Here is a 16,708-nt window from a genome sequence, read left to right on the forward strand (position 1 = left end):
ACCGTATATTCCTAAATCGTTGGTTATAGACCGGACATGAAGTCAAGAAAACTTAAAAGGGATATGGACTACACGAGTTATGGACATTTTTCGTGTAGGACGAATTTTCAAAGGCATTTACGCCTTTTTAAGATGAAAACTCGCTGCCTGCACAGTGGAAAGGGTGAAGATGCACTGAGCATGGTGGCCAATGATGACGATAGAAGCTTGCCTGCCCATGTCAGATGCTTTTCTTGCTTTTCAATGTAGTGAAAGACGATTACTTAAAGTCCTAAGAGTGGGCCTCTACCTGCTTCATAGCAGTACCGAGAGTTCTAGCCAAAGACATAGCAGAATGAACCAATAAAAAAAAATCAGTAAAGAAAAAGAAAACTGTCCAGCACCGCCAGAGACAGTGAAAAAGTGCGACCTCAGTAACGGCCTTTTTTTTTCTTTTTTTTTTTTGTGTGAATTCTGTTTACATGACGTCCTATAGTGACAACGGGCCTGGTCGACGCGCATTTACATTCGTCGAATTTTATGAACAGCTCCGTGGAAAGTGCATCTTAAATATGCTACGCTGGAAGACTCGCTCGTCAGGTGTAAACCGTCTGGGTAAACATATGCACTGGTAGTTCGCAGCATCCGAACATGGACACCTATCAGGAGAAACGCTTATCATGCAATACGTCGCCACTACCACCAGGGGCTTCAAACTGCAGCGCATGGTTTGACATAATGGCACCCAGGATAACGCACTTGGAGCTCGCCAATTACTATCGGATTCGCACTCAACTGCTCACTAGCAGGTGCTCTAGCGGGCGTTAACCAGTATGTTACTTCTGCATTTTGTTTTTCATATTTTGTTTTTATTCACGATTTTTTTTTTTATTGTGAACGACTCACTTTACGAACAATTTTGCCTGCGTGAACCGCATTTTCACAAAGCACGGCTGCATATCAATTAAACCACATTTTTAGTTTGGGCTTATTGTTGGCCTGCGTATAGTGAGGCGGCGTGAAAAGAGGACGAACACTAAAAACGCCGACAGGAGTCACTGGACTGGCGCTGAAACTATTAACAGAATGATATCTATCAGTAAGCGGCGCTTATATGCCAGCCGTGATGCAGCTATAGAAAAAGTAAACGAGTTTAAACAGTGCAGAGCAATCGATAGAGGCAAAAAAAAAAAAAAAACAATGCCCGAACAAAACGCCTTCCTTGAGAAAAATTAAAACGCGTTCATCCACTAGCTTTAATGCCAAAATATCTAAACACAGTGCAGAAAAAAAAGGCAAAAAAAAAAAAAGCCCAGAAAGTGAGCGGATATGAGAGAGCGCCAGTGAGTTTGTACAAACGTGGGTGAACGATGTTTTAGATTTGCTTGAAGGACGACCTTTTTCTTGGAGCGTTCTTTTTTTTAAACCTCTATTGCTTTTTACCGTTTACTCTTGTTTCCTTCTTATAGCTGGATCACGGCTGGCACATAAATGCTGCTCTTTGCTGACAGTAAATTTGTCGGTATCTTCGGCACCAGCCGTGCCTTGCCTTTTTCTGTTCATCCTCGTCTTTCCGCGCTGGCTCCCCCCTCTGTCCATTAAGCCATAGAGCCGATCGGTACAGTATATTCAATGCACATTGTAGTCCAAACTGTTCAGGTTACGTTAGTAAACGACAACGTTCACGACACAGTATACCACGTGATGATGCTCCGCTAAGGCGGCCGCTTTATGGAAACGCGCTCAAGACGCATGCCTGTCTTCCCGCACATCAGTGAATCTAGCCCGCGCAACTTGTCTGTAATGCTTTGAAGTGTTTGCGGTCGACAAAACGGTATATGCAGCACCATTTCTCATTGCTTCTCCTCAACGTGTTCTTTTTCCTTCTCCGACTCGTGTACAGTTCTTCGAGACGAATTCCGGCAGCTTCCCAAGAACCTGCGCGTGGCGACGGGCGACTCGGCGACGCTGGAGTGTGTGCCGCCCAGGGGCCACCCCGAGCCCACGGTCACCTGGTTCAAGGACGGCACCCAGGTGCAGCCGGGCACGGGGCGCGTCCGCCTCCTGGGGCACGGAGCCCTAGTCATCGCCGACGTGCGGTCCTCCGACCAGGGCCGATACGTGTGCCGAGCAGCGAACATGCTCGGCACGCGAGACTCGCCGCCCGCGCTCGTCTCCGTGCACAGTTGGGTGGCCTTTTTCTCTTTTTTTTTTTTTTTCACTGATGCACGCACACCGCGGATGACGTGGACCTGGTGTTAAAGTAAAGCAGCCTTGTTGACGGCTGAGCATTTCTATTGCTATAAGGGCAGCAGCAACCAAATGTGGATATCAAAATGTTTGGTGTAACGTTGATGCAGCTAAAATGAGCAACATGGATTGATGAACAAACGCGAGTCGACGGTATCCTAGTAAAAAAAAAAAAAAAAAAAAACCCAGGATAGGATACGTGGCTCGTAGGACGCACTACCGGAGATGCATTTCGATGTTGCACTGAATGCCGAAGACAGAGGAATATGCGTTTGAGCCTAGTACACAATCGGGTGGTGTAAAAAGGTTACGAAATGTAATAAGCAGGAAAGGGGGTGTTTGACGTCATTTCGAGAACCCTTGCGTCTTGTAACGGACTTATCACAGTTGGTGGCGATGACAATGGTGATTAACAGAGAGTGATTAGTGAAAATGATCACTTTGGGGAATGTACCAGATATAAGGTTTCTGGGTGTCCAATGAAGCCACAAATAGGTTACTTTTTACACAGCGCAACCCTATTAGGAAGGCTTGTTTAGACTCTTTGAATGAATTGCACGCATGAAAGCCCTAAAGCGTGGGCCATGTGTCACTGAATGATAGCGCGAGGCTAAATTTTTACCGGCGTTGCTTACTGACGATCTCTTTCGTCTTTACTCCACAGCAAAGCCCTACTTCGTCCGGGTCCCGGAAGACGTGACGACACTCGCAGAAGAATCTGTCCAATTCCAGTGCAGGGTCAACGGCGACCCGAAGCCGTCGGTCACGTGGAGGAGGCAGGATGGGAAGATGCCTGTCGGCAGGTGGGTCACGTGATCACCCATCAGAGCGTTGGCTCGTAATTTTATTCGATGTCTCTATTCGAAAGACGTATCAAACCGGACGTAAACGAAGTGCGATATTGGTATCTGCGCAAACCTAAATTGCAGTTTCGGTTTATGACTTCAATATCGTTCTTTTATTCTCGAGGGGGAGGGGACTGATGAGGCGGAAAATGAGAAATGTTACAGTTAATCGGCATTTGAACTGATGTTGACAAAGAGAAACCAAGCACGAAGAGAAACAAGTAGCTGCCACTAACATCGAGGCAATAAAACAAAAAAAAATTGCTATCTTGAAACAATAATAAAGGACCGTCGCACTTAGGGGATCCTATTGACATAGGTACAAATATATCTTGACTTGATTGTAGAAACCAGAATATTACAGCATATGCATGTTGCCTGACATCCCTTCAACTGTTTGTGCTGGCTTCGCTGCAATGTGACCCTTTATGTGGGTAAGCATCTAGCTGTCCGTAGGGTGCAAAGTGAGCTGGCGTTGACAAACAAGGCTGCCATATTCGTGATTAGCGAAGCACGTTGGAAAACGACAACATAATAATGATCTCTGTTTTCCTCCCAGGGCGTACGTTCAAGAGGACAAGACTCTGCACATAAAAAGTGTTGTTCCAGCAGATGAGGGCACATACATCTGCGAAGCGGAAAACATTGTTGGCTCTGTCTCTGCTTCGGCGACGCTTACTGTGCACTGTGAGTGGCAATTTCTTAATGCGCACAGCACGAACTCTCGTTTTCATTGTTCGGTCGTGAATTTTCTGTCACGAAAATATAGCTAACTCACTCAAAACTGCCACAAGCAGGTTGTAGGCAATTCCTCACCGAAAACTATCGGGTCTCTTGGCGCTTACTAATTGCAAGATATTTTAATTTCACGAGCAACGAAAGCACATCGCTCCAGGAAAAACTGAACACGAAAAATTTGAAGAGATATCTTTGTATGATCAGTGTAAAAGCGTCGGCTGTGTACTGAGAGCGCATTTGCCCCACAGCAGAAGGTAGCAGTCAGCTCCGATATCCACACATTGTCCACATCTGAACAATGATCACAATTATGAATAAAAAGTGCTCCCTTTCCTTTAAGCAGTTTTCATTCATATGAATAATGCCCATGAAGCATTTTCTGCGTTAATTCAGAAGTAACAAATAAATTCGTTCCATGGAAATTGACTACTCCCCTTCATATCGAAGCAATCTGTGCAAGCCTCCCACCAAGTTTTGGCTCGACCGTCTCGCACGAGTGTGGGCGAGTTCCTCCCAAACAACTCGCCTGTGTTTATTTTCTTTGTCTGCAGCGCGTCCGACATTCCGCCTCACGCCCCAGGACCAGAAAGTGGGGCTCAATGGTGTCGCCAAGTTCGACTGTCTTGCGACGGGAAACCCCCCACCCTCCGTGTTCTGGACCCGAGAAGGCAACCAGGTGCTATAACTTTGAATCACTTTTATATAATAACTGCCGAGGCGTGTCTCTTACTTTCTAATCACTCATCCTTGGAGAAAAATTCAGAGTTCGCCAAGCGATCGTCACTGTTTATTGTTAAATAGATGATGATGATGATGATGATGATGATGAAAACGTTTATTGAAAGCCACATTGGCTTAGAGTAAATCGCGAGTGAAACGCACGTGCCTCACGGTGCCTACTTTTCACGGAGTGAACTGCTTTGTTTTAAACGAGAAGAATTATAGGCGTCACATTTTGGCATTGTCGCTACAGAAACTTCCTGTGCTGATAACGAATGCATCAAGAATTCCCGACAATGTAGCGTGGCATTAAAACATTTTATGCACCAATGCACATAGCTCATTCGGTCGTACAAGCGTCGCCTTTGCGTCGCCTAGCTCTAGAAAAAAAAAAAAAAAAAAAAAAGAAGAAGAAGCACGTGACTCTATATTAAAATTGTTACGCAACCGTTCTTTGTGCAGCGTTGGCTAACGGTGTCACATCATTTTGATTCCCATTTAGTATCCATCTGCTGGTTTAGTTCGAGGCTAGTTTGCAACAGGGATTCGAACCGTGGACCTCCAATTGCATGCCGCTAATGGTACGCGTAGGTGTACGCCGAAAAGAGGGGCAGATACCGTTGCCCCGCCGCGGTGACGCAGTGGTTGGATGCCCGACTATTATGCCCGAGTACCCGGGTTCGAACCCGACCACCACCAGCAGCTGCGCTTCGATGCAGGCGAAACAGAGAGGCGTCCGTGTGCTGTGCGCTGCCAGCGTACGTTAAATAGCCACAGGTGGTCGAAATACTCCGTAGCGGCCTCCACTAGTACAGTGGGCGTCACCGCTGTGTAGAGCGCGCGAGCGCCGGCCGCCGGAGCATTCCGGAGCCAGCCAGCGACGTCTAACGGTAGTTGCTGGGCCCGAGATAAGATGCGTCTGGGCACGCGCGGCCACACATACAGACAAGCTTTGCTCTTTCACCGCCCGCGGGAGCGGTCGCTTACGCAGCGTCTTCTCCTTTCCACTGCTCTACTTGTTTCCGTGGTAGGTTCGCTTTCGCGCGGAGCGAAGCAACGGACGCAGAATCCTGGGTTAGATTCAAGAAAAGTGGCCACTAACTGAGGCTCACCTGCTGTGGAAAAAAAGGCAAAAGGCATTTTTTTTTTCTGTTCACCGGAAACTTACATACACGCATGTCGATCGTTTTACTTACAATTATCCATAAGTATGCAGTGAATATGGACGAATAAAGTGTGACGCTTTTCCCCCTCGGCTCGCTATCCAGCACATGCGAACAAAAGAATGTCAGAATAAACGCTGCACCCGGAATGAGAAAAAGAAAATCAAGGTTGTTTATTGTAGGACAGTTCGCCTTCTCCATGCGAAAAAAAAATCAATTGGTCCCCAAGAGCACTTGTACGAGCCACTAGTGCGCAGTCGTGTAAAATGCATCGAACTCTGCTCAAGAGAGTGGAGTTATGGCCTCGTGCTTGACCTGCCATTCTTATCCGTTGAGGGCTGCTGGCAGCTCAGTAGTTGATGGGACCTCCATGGGCAGCTTTCAGTGCTCGGATTCGTCGCGGCAGTGAATTGTAGAGGGCGTCAACAATGTCGGGTTGGTGCCGCAGGTGCTCCCACTCGGTTTTTATTACCTCCCACAGTTGGTCCGCAGTCGCTGAGGCTAAGCCCGGTTTCTTCGACAAATTAGCTTTCAGCATACCCCATATGTTCTCAATAATATTGAGATCGGGGTTTCTCGCAGGCCACTCGATCCTCGTCACTGCAAGGTCGTCAAGCAGCTCCACTATTTCTCGTGCTGTGTGGATGGGGGCTCCATCTTGCTGCAGCCAAAATAGACCGTCCGGAAAAGGCCCATCCAGAACATATGGAAGTAGAACGGTTTTTATGATGCTTCTGTAGGTTGCGGATGTCATGCTCCCGACAATTCTGTGCAAAGGGCCCAGCCCTTCGAAGCTTATCGCGCCCCACACGTGCACACTGGTACGGCCACTTGAGCGAACGTTCCACACATAGGGCTCATCATACCTGCAAAGGGCCAGTTAAGAAGATACGCGAGCAAGAATAAATGTAATCTCAGTATATACGCTTCCAACTGAACATCACCTCAACTAGCCAATGCTTCGTTTTAAAAATTCGAATTGGTGTTAGCTTAACAATCAAAATTGACCTATTGCTAGTAAATGATATGCAAATTTGCAGCATGTGATTTAATTTGTTAGCTTGCTTTTTACAATGAATATAAAGTGCCGAGTATGAGAACTTACCGGTGCTTGAATGGACGCCACACCTTTCGCTGTTGGTCCCATCTTGTTGTGAAGGATGCTTCATCCGTGAATATAACCGCTCGCCAATTTTGCTCGTTCCAATTTTCCACAGCAGATGCAAAATCTAGGCGCATTCTTTAGTGGTTCACTTCCAGAAGAGTTTTCTGCGCCGCAGTTCTGTTGTGAAGGCCAGCAGCATGGAGGCGCCGTCGGATTGTGGCGACGCTCACATTCGTTAAACCGAGCTCATCCCTGATTTGCCGGGCACTAAGGAAAGGATCCGTGACAGCAGCAGCAATAATCAACTCGTCTTGTTCAGAAGTTGTCACCCTTGGGGACCTTCCTCGTGGCGCGTCAGCGATTCGACCTTCTTTGTAATAGGCTTGTAGAATCCTGTTTACTGTCCTCATAGGGCGCTTTGTTAAGTCACAAATTTGTCTTTGTGACATTGTACGGCCCATAATTACAATAGCTCGGCGTTCTTCCGCGGTTAATCGGGGCGCCATCCCGGAGCACACTATTTCGCACTGCTTCTCTGTGACACTTCGTCCTAGTTGCCAGCTAGATACCTGTGTGAGCCTGTGACGTCTGCCCTTTATATTATTCATTTCGACTGGTATACGGACGCGCTGTGCAGATAAAATGACCGAGCGTGTTACAATTGGTGAAGCTACGGCTGCTGCAAAGCACTACAAGGAGCGCTGGGCCCCCAGCAGAATGACTGTTATGGGCCAGCGCAAAACCCACAGCCCCGCTGCTCTGGCGCGAAAGCCAAACTTTCGCGGAAACAAGTAGAGCAGTGGAAAGGAGAAGACGCTGCGTAAGCGGCCGCGGTGAAAGAGCAAGGCTTGTCTGTATGTGTGGCCGCGCGTGCCCAGACGCATCTTATCTCGGGCCCAGCAACTACCGTTAGACGTCGCTGGCTGGCTCCGGAATGCTCCTGCGGCCGGCGCTCGCGCGCTCTACACAGCGGTGACGCCCACTGTACTCCTTTTTTCCTATTTCCGTTTTCTTTCCCACCTTCCTCCCTTCCTTTACGACGCGGTTCAGATGTTCACAGAAACAAGTCTGACAGATGCTGCGCTTTTTCATTCCTGTGAACCAATTATTATTATTATTATTATTATTATTATTATTATTATTATTATTATTATTATTATTATTATTATTATTATTATTATTATTATTATTATTATTATTATTATTATTATTATTATTATTATACTGCGTGCCTTATTCATTTCTCACTCTCTCTTTTTCTAACAAAAAAAAAGCGATCAAATGGAATAAACGCGTTTCATACGTTGCCAAAATCTGTGTGCAGAAAATGTGCGGAATTAAAAGGTGGCGTCCGAACGCTATCGCGTCTACTCTTAAGGTGAAGCTTATAAACCCTCCTGTTTTTTGTAGTTGCTTTTCGTTGCCTGCATTGTTGTCGACTTGCGCACTCGGGCAACCAAGACACCTCTAGTCCGCTAGTAATGCCGGTTATGAGAAAAGAAAAGAACGCTTACTAATTGTTTCGCTCGGACGCACCATGGTAGAGACGCCATAGTGGAGGACTCCGGAAATTTCAACCAACCGGGGTTCTTACGTACTCTGACATCGCACAGTACATGGACACCACTTCGTTTCACTTCAATTGAAACGCATATACCACCGGCGGCCGGGATTGAACCCGGGTACTACGGCACAGTAGCAGGGCATCTTAATTCCATCTGCACCACTGCACCATGAGAGAATGGATGCAAGGAGCTAGAGGCGCAAAGAATTGGTCAAACTCACCCAGACCACATGGTCCTGTAGTGTGCATTTACGACACCGAATATTTTCAGAAGGGTGAGGATCGAGGGGCCTCATCCTCAGCCCTGAAGATCTCAGTACTTTTAAGGCGTCGTAAGTGCCAAATTGCACTGCTGAAAAGCACACCTGTGTCCTGGGAGCTTTGTTCCGCCCTGTAAATGCCACCTTGCATGGGTGGAATATGTTAGTGTCCTGGGTGGCGCGGTGTCGTATTCATGCACTTTCCCGACCGCCTCGGCATCCTGCGCAGGTGCTCATGTTCCCGGACAAGTCACACGGCCGCTTCTCGGTGACGCACGAGGGCACGCTGATCATCAGCGGGGTGCGAAAGGAAGACCGCGGCTACTACGTCTGCTCGGCGCTCTCCGTGGTCGGATCGAGCATGGCCAAGGGGCACCTGGAGGTAACCGCTCTCGCCGACCTACCGCCGCCCATCATCCGGCTCGGGCCGGCAAACCAGACACTGCCGTTGCACACGGCCGCCCAGCTGCCCTGCGACGCGGCCGGCACGCCCAAGCCCACCGTGCAGTGGCTGTACAACGCCTCGCCACTGAACGTGGCAGGGCGACCGCGGTTCACGCTGCTCGAGTCCGGCACGCTCCAGATACAGGGTGAGCGCGCTTCACCCTGCCATTTTAAGGCGTCTAGCGAATGGACCCCGCGACATGGAGTGATCATAGTATATAACGATCACTCTGGAGAAAATAAATAAATAAATTTAATGAGGAATTGTTCTCCGCTCGATGGCTTGTCATCGCACGGAGGTCACGCGCGTTGCTTAACCCGATGAGCGCGTACGGTATATGTTCAACTGTCCAGTGCTCCCGAGTATAAAAGGAGTACGAGAGCGGAGGAAAAACGCGGCAAGCTCAAGCGGATACGCATGTGCACAGCGCATTAGGCGCACGTGGCACATCCAGCTGATGATGACGACCAGTACTATACTTTTTATGCTCACTGTATCAAAGGCGTGCGTGAAGGAGCCCAAATTTCTACACAGACACGTGCTCCGCCGTTTTACTTATGGGTCACCTGTGCTCTGCCTGTAAGCCCAGTGTAAAAGCGCACCGTGCTGAGATAGAGCGATGGCTGGCCTCATCTGCTAGGTTCTGATTATAACACTTGTTTAGAGCAGCCACCTACAAGCCTAGAAACAGTGAACACATTACCTAAAACCCACCAGCTACAACCTAATTTAGCGTTTTTTGTTTACGCTCATAGAGAAGACAAATGCGGTCTTTTCGCGCAAATAAACGACAGAAAATGCGTAATCTAGAGCGTAAAGACCACGGGCCTAAATTTACTTACTTGTGTAAATACTTTTCCATCTCTTTTATCGCAGATGGTGTTATTGGTAGAGTGTACTCGTTAACCGCACGTCGCATGCGCCCCGGCTATAGGCTTCCTACAACACAGCAGAGTACTGCGGTGAAGTGTGCTTTGACGAACGGCGCGTAGAGGAGCTAAGTAGCGATGGGTAGTGATGGCCTGAGAACGCAAGTTTCTTATTAATTAAGCACTTAGCAAAATTCGCATGACATTTTAAAGCAAAAACTTTACCAGCCTCATTGATCGAGAAACCTGTCGGGGCGCCACTTTCACTTTCACGGTCCATCGGCAGCAGTCCAAAGAGAGCGGGCGCATGTGGAATGAGAGAGATGCGGCCCTTCGAACCACGCGTGCGAGGGTATGTGGAGTCTCGAGTGTCTGGCGATCGAGTAGCTGGAGTTGAATGACAAGTCGCGGCGCTTATTCCGTATGCGGCAGCGCATTCCCTACAGTCACAACGCTTGGTCGACATGTGTGATATTTTGAAGAAACGTGTACGTTTTTAGAGATTCCAGCAGTAAGAGTGCTAGCACAGGAGTGGCGGCCGTGCGAGCGGTGTAGGGTGTAATGTGAAGAAGCTCCTGTGGCCTTTGTGGTGGCGTTCATGCTTTCTCGTTATCTCACCTAAGCGGTCTTAAGTGTCAGTGTCTCTACCGAATTTTATTATGCAACAGATCGCTGCACCTTGCACTCTCAAGTTTAGTACCTCGCACAAGTGGTTCACCTGCTTTGTTCTCCCACATTTCAGATCTCCAAGTGATGGACAGTGGGGCATACACCTGTAAAGCATCAAGTGAGAGTGGCGAGACATCGTGCACGGCCTCGCTCACTGTCGAGTCACCGCACAACCCTAACGTCAATTTTCATCGTTCTCCTGACCCGTCCACGTTTCCTGGACCTCCTTCACAGCCTGTGGCAGTGAACACCACCGAAACATCAATAACCCTGACCTGGAGACGCAGTGAAAAAGTGGGCGCGTCATCACTTAAGGGCTACACGGGTGAGTAGAAACTGTGCACTTCATAGTCCACGTGAAGTCGTGTAATATGCTGGGATCAACAAAACAAAATAAGCTTATGGTTATGCCTGACCACTGTTTTTGAGGCTGAGCATAATGCGTTTCAAATGCTAGTGCATTAAAATAGTTATACATTCACGTTTAGTGGCTTTTAGTTGAATGCAAGAAAAGCTGTAAGTTTATAATATTCTGCTATTCAATTGAATAGTTAAGCTAAATGGTAAAAGTTTGAACTCTCAGACTATTATTTATTGGACAGCATCAGTGACATGACCTTTCATGTGTCTTGTCTCATGGGCACTAAACAAAATGTTGAAGATTGTTGTAAAGTCTATTTTCATTTCTCCACATTATTGAAAGTATGAAAAATAAATGGTTTTGTTGCATAATGATTACTTCCTTTGCCTCCTGGTGTAATAGGTGTTGCTATGATGTCTGAAAAATTTAAGATGAGCTATTTATTATGCGCATCAGTGTTGCGCTTGTTTAGCCCTTGAAAAATTCTAACCTTCCTACTTTTACTTGTTTAACGGGCTTTAGCACTCCCATTGCATTTGCTTCTGCCTAATCTTGGAATAATCCTGGTTTGAATTCTGCCTAATCCTAAGCCTTATTCATGACTACCTAATTCCTTGTTTTGACTTCAAAATGCTAACCTGCATGCACTGCTACTTTTGCTCCTTAGACAGCAGAAATCAATCTCTTTGACCTGATGTTATCTTGGAATCATTACAAAACAATGGTCATGTTTATATTTGTTTCTTTTGCATATGTGTTCTACCTGCGTGCTGATGTTTCGTGCTTGCAAATGTACACTAACAAGAGATATGGCACATGTATTACTCATCAATTTCATTATACTGTTCCAGAGAAGTACTATTACAAAGTGTATTTTTTATGTTTTCTCGTCTTAAAACTCAAAATGTGCACATTACGAGGCTGGTAGTGTTTCCTTGCTGCCTAATTTAATTTTCCATTTATCATCCTTTGCTGACACGTTGTTTGCTTCATCTACAGTATTATTAAATTAAGAGCATTCCAACACTTTTGCAGGTAAAAAGAAAATAAATGTTGCCATTGACTAAATCCAATTGGTTTTGTTAGACAACACTGGCAAGCACAGAAAAAAACAAACCAACTTTGATGATATGTTTACCTTTATAGTTGAGTACTACAGCAGCGACCTCCAGAGCGGATGGGTTTTGGCAGCTCATCGAGTGCTTGCTGAGACTTACACCATTCAAGCTTTACGACCTGACTCGCGCTACATCTTTATTGTTCGAGCTGAGAATTCGCATGGCCTTGGAGCTCCCAGCCCCGCCTCAGAAATTATACGAACTCTAGGTGGGTGCCTGTTTCAGCTATAATTATCTGCAAGCAGATTAGGATAGTTACATGTTTTGATAGAGTGGAGGACTTCCTAAATTCCGGAAATATTTGGTGTCTGAGGCAGAGAGTAGTGTGCATGCCTCCTGTTTTATGTTCACATGTCACTTTAGCATATGGAAGTTCAGTCAGTTTATCGAGCATAATTAACAGAATTATGATGCAAACCATTTTCTCACGAACGGCTCTTGGCAATGAGCACTGTACAGATGCTGCACATGTTATTCTGCAATAGCTGAAGCTCTATGCTCATTAAGCATTAGGTGAAAATCTTTGGTACGAAATAAAGCAAGGAAGCACTTCATTTTTTCTTTTTTTTTTTTCTTTGCAGGAATGGCATCCCATTTTCTCCCAGACTACAACCTTGACGAAGCGCGAGCAAAACTTAGTGCGTGCGTGGTGACCTTACAAGACATGCGTGCCATGAGTTCAACAGCTGTCAAGTTGAACTGGAAGGTATGCCGCATGCTTTCATACTGGTATTGACTAATGTTACGTGCTTCAAAAGCTTTCACAGTTTGAACCATACTCTGCGCAGAGGAGCCTCTCTCAGTAACCATAAATTTAGCCTGAAGATCTAATCCTGAACCGAAACAGAGTAAAACAGACTTTTACTTGGTGATACAGTCTTCTCTATGAAAGGCAACTGCTTAGGACAAGGCCTCTGATGGCTTATATTGTCACATGGTAGTAACAAGGTCGTAGGCGACAACCCAAGAGACTTGTATTTCACTGAAATAAAACTCTTCATTGGGCTGACTTGTACCTGGGGGTACAACTCAACATATATCAACAGGGTAGCATTTTATTACCCTGTTGATACATCAAGGTCTTGCATGTAATATTTGTAGGTAACATTTATGTATATCTTCACCGTTTGGCTCTGTTAAGCTCAGCTCCAAGCTTTTAACAGGGAACTCATAGATCTGATAAAACAAGTTAAAGGTTTCATTTTCGTTTTTCTTTTCTTCTTATAGACACTGAGTTCATTATTTGTTTTGTGCTTACAGATTCAGGGCAACAAGGAATATGTGGAGGGCTTCTACATTCGTTTCCGGGACATGAGTGGCGGTTCGCAAAAGTACAACATGGTGACCGTGCTGAATGGCGGAGCACTCTCCTATGTGCTGAATGACCTAAAGAAGTTTACCAAGTATGAATTCTTTCTCGTGCCCTTCTACAAAAGCGTCGAAGGCCCACCAAGCAACTCGAGGAGTGTTCAAACCCTTGAAGATGGTAAGAACAAGTTCTAAGATACATGCTGATGCTATTGCACCTCAATTCATTGTGTTAATTTTTGTAATATGAAGGTAATGCCAGTTCTGCCTCTTTGGTTTATTTTGGTGCCTGCCTTACGCTCATCTCTTACTTTACTAACCTTTCCTAACCTTTGCGTTGCTTTCTTTTTTTGAACAATCTGCAGTTATTTAGTTTTCATATCTAAGTACACACAGTCAAAGCTGCGGGAAGTGTGCATGCATTTTTGCTATTGTACAAGACTAAATACATATAAAGTGCTAATTCAGGAGTGTATTGCCTTCAGTAATGTGCTAGGCTTAATGGCACATAAGCAGCCAAGGCTATCGTGCACCAAGCACGAGGTTAAAATGCCTGTTGGTGTATTGCCTTCAGTATGTTCTGTACTGTCGCAAATGGTAAATGCTTCTGGAGGCTTTTAGAAATGCTCGAACATCATGTGCCACCACATTTATTCTTGCATCCTTCATGTAAACCATTCTGGAGTAATATTACACAGGGTAACATCATCTCATATGCTGTAAGTTTGGTCCTCAAGCTATCATACTTCAATCACTGAGCACTGTTCAAACAAACAAACAAACAAACAAAATAAACTTATTAACTAACTAACTAAATAACTAACTAATTAACTACATATGTTTTCTTTCAGTAAGTCAATAAATAATTGTCTATTATCAATGTGACTGAAGCCATATTATTACCAAAAGTTTTTCCTTGAAGACCACGTCAACTACCTCAGTTGTCTGTACAATGCAATTTAATGTGACCCACCCACCCACCAAAAACTTTCTGCTTGCTCCTGCAAAGTTAACTTCACCGCATATTGATGCTTAAAGTGGTGAAGCCAGATTTGCTTTGTCAAGCACTTGCCGATACCAACGAAACCTTAAACTCTGCAGCATTCACTGACCCATGATCGCATAAAAGTACAGTATGTGTGTCAACATAACATGCACAGATATTATGAAAGCAGAGAAAGAAAATGAGAACAATGTGACTAGAGTGGCTGTGCTAGAATTTTGCTTTTGCTGAGATTTTAAACACCTACAGGTGCAACATGTATAATCAAGAAGAATTATCTTTCCAGTGCCATCAGCACCACCTGACAGTGTGGAGGTCCAGGTTCTCAATGCTACTACTGCAACCATATTCTGGTCTCCCCCACCTCCTCAACACCGCAATGGAAGGCTCCGAGGATACCATGTAAGCAAGGGCTTACCTCGGCTACCGTGGCTATTCCTGTTTTAAAGATTTCCATTTTCGTTCTCTCAATTTTTGTTGTAAGTAAGCATACTACTTTAACACTGATGCAATTAGTTGAATATTGTGGCTTCCACTGTTGACTACATTCAAAATATATTGACAAATAGCAAACAGAGTGAGAGCTATCATGTACGTAATGATAACATCAGTAATTGAAATAATAAAGATAGCAGCAGTAAAATCTAATGCAGTATCCAAGTGACGAGAGCTACTGCAGTGGGAAACCATGGGTTAATTTGAATACTTTTATTTTCCTGACATCCACAAAACCATTCTATCACTTTGTGACCCTCTTCTGCTTAAAATATGGCTGCCACAACAAACAGAAGTACCTGTGGAATTGTCCCTAGCAGAAACTTTTTTTTTTCTCTGCTGCGTTGTAATAATTGTCTCTGTTTAGTAGAATAGATTCCAGAGGGTGCATTACAATTTTCACTTTAATGCAATGGCATCATCTGTAGCAAGAATTGAATTGCATCGTTCTTTTACCCTCAGGTGTATGTAGATGGCAATTCATCTGATCTTCATCTCAACAAAAGCACAAACTCCACGACCAATACCCTGACATTAAAGAACCTGAAGACAGGAGCCACGTATGAGGCACGTGTGGTTGCCATAACCACAGTAGGTGGAGGACCGGCGAGCAGCCCTGTCCGTTTCAAAATGGGTTGGTTTAATCATTCCCTTTTCTTCTAAAGCTTGCTACCTCCACTAAATGTTTTTATATAGCGATACTTTTCCTGGCCCATACTGATCAGCCCTTGTTTTTGTGGACACCTGAATTGTGCCATAAGGGAAGGGAAGGGAGGAAGTGCAGGGAAGAAGTGCAGTTCAGGTATCCAAAAAAACAAGTGCACTCCAGGTGACTGAAATTGCTAGCCTTCCACTACCAGCTCCTCTTTCTCTCTTTCCACTTTCACTCCAACCTTTCTCCTTTTCCTTATGGTGTGGTTCAGGTGTCCACAGAAACAAGGAGGACAGAAACTGCACCTTTCCCTTCCTGTGAACCTATTATTATTATTATTATTACTACTGATCAGCACACTTTGCTTTGTTTATGCCGATATTCCAGGACTGCCCGTGATTAAGCATGCATTGTCTTGTGGTACTAACTGTACTAGTAGCCCTTCATATTGTCACATTAGGCAGCGCATACGGTGTTTAGAAGGAGCATGATCATGGAGCATAACACAGTAGTTCAGTTTCTTAAAAGTCTGCTGACATTATGTCAGCCAAAGTAGTTTTTTGCTGGACAGTGTTCCTTTCAGAGCGATGTGCATCGCCAGCAGAACAAAATAAACAACTAAACAGATATATAAATTTGAATTTTACCAAACCTGAACCACTTAAATGAGAAATCAGCAACACTATACTAGCATTATTAAATATTTTAAAACTGCCAGCATATGAAGCATTTCAACATTTCTTTTTATAGTACTACAAGTGGTGTTGTTTTGTTCACATTTCGCTTTCTTTTCTTAATTCATTTCAGAGAGCCCAGCGTCGTCGACATCACTTTCTACTCCTTTTCAAAACATTGTGACGCAGTCATGGTTCATTGCGCTCTTTGGATGCTTGCTGTTTGTGGTTGTTACAGTTTTCGTGCTGTTTCTAATACGTAAAAGACGCCTGGAGCATGCAAAGGCAATTACATCAGGTGAGCATGAAAGATAGTACAAATTTCTATTTCTGCTGAGAAAACTGCCTATCCTCTTTAAATGTCGATATGTGCTGTCGAGCAAAAATTTTGCTGCAGCACAGCTTCTGGGAGACAGTTAGTCACACGTTTGTTTTGCAAATTTGTTATTTTCAGTAACTTCGAGAGTGACAAGCTTTATTTTTTCTCTCT

General features: G+C 45.1%; 1 protein-coding gene across 4 annotated transcripts in view; it reads left to right on the plus strand.

Annotated features, from left to right (window-relative positions):
- LOC146186379 (protein sax-3-like) overlaps positions 1 to 16,708 on the plus strand; it is a 180,242-nt gene that overhangs the window by 150,793 nt on the left and 12,741 nt on the right. For all 4 annotated transcript variants that reach the window (XM_084607153.1, XM_084607152.1, XM_084607154.1 and 1 more), the window contains exons 3-14: positions 1,883 to 2,164; positions 2,894 to 3,032; positions 3,634 to 3,761; positions 4,364 to 4,488; positions 8,854 to 9,214; positions 10,681 to 10,932; positions 12,115 to 12,294; positions 12,668 to 12,792; positions 13,347 to 13,572; positions 14,684 to 14,799; positions 15,355 to 15,526; positions 16,352 to 16,516. In XM_084607153.1, coding sequence (XP_084463279.1) covers positions 1,883 to 2,164; positions 2,894 to 3,032; positions 3,634 to 3,761; positions 4,364 to 4,488; positions 8,854 to 9,214; positions 10,681 to 10,932; positions 12,115 to 12,294; positions 12,668 to 12,792; positions 13,347 to 13,572; positions 14,684 to 14,799; positions 15,355 to 15,526; positions 16,352 to 16,516 — 2,271 coding nt within the window. The remainder of the gene's footprint in view (positions 1 to 1,882; positions 2,165 to 2,893; positions 3,033 to 3,633; positions 3,762 to 4,363; positions 4,489 to 8,853; positions 9,215 to 10,680; positions 10,933 to 12,114; positions 12,295 to 12,667; positions 12,793 to 13,346; positions 13,573 to 14,683; positions 14,800 to 15,354; positions 15,527 to 16,351; positions 16,517 to 16,708) is intronic.

Source organism: Amblyomma maculatum, chromosome 6, assembly GCF_055883805.1.
Source record: "Amblyomma maculatum isolate TAMU_Amacu chromosome 6, ASM5588380v1, whole genome shotgun sequence".
Taxonomy (NCBI): domain Eukaryota; kingdom Metazoa; phylum Arthropoda; class Arachnida; order Ixodida; family Ixodidae; genus Amblyomma; species Amblyomma maculatum.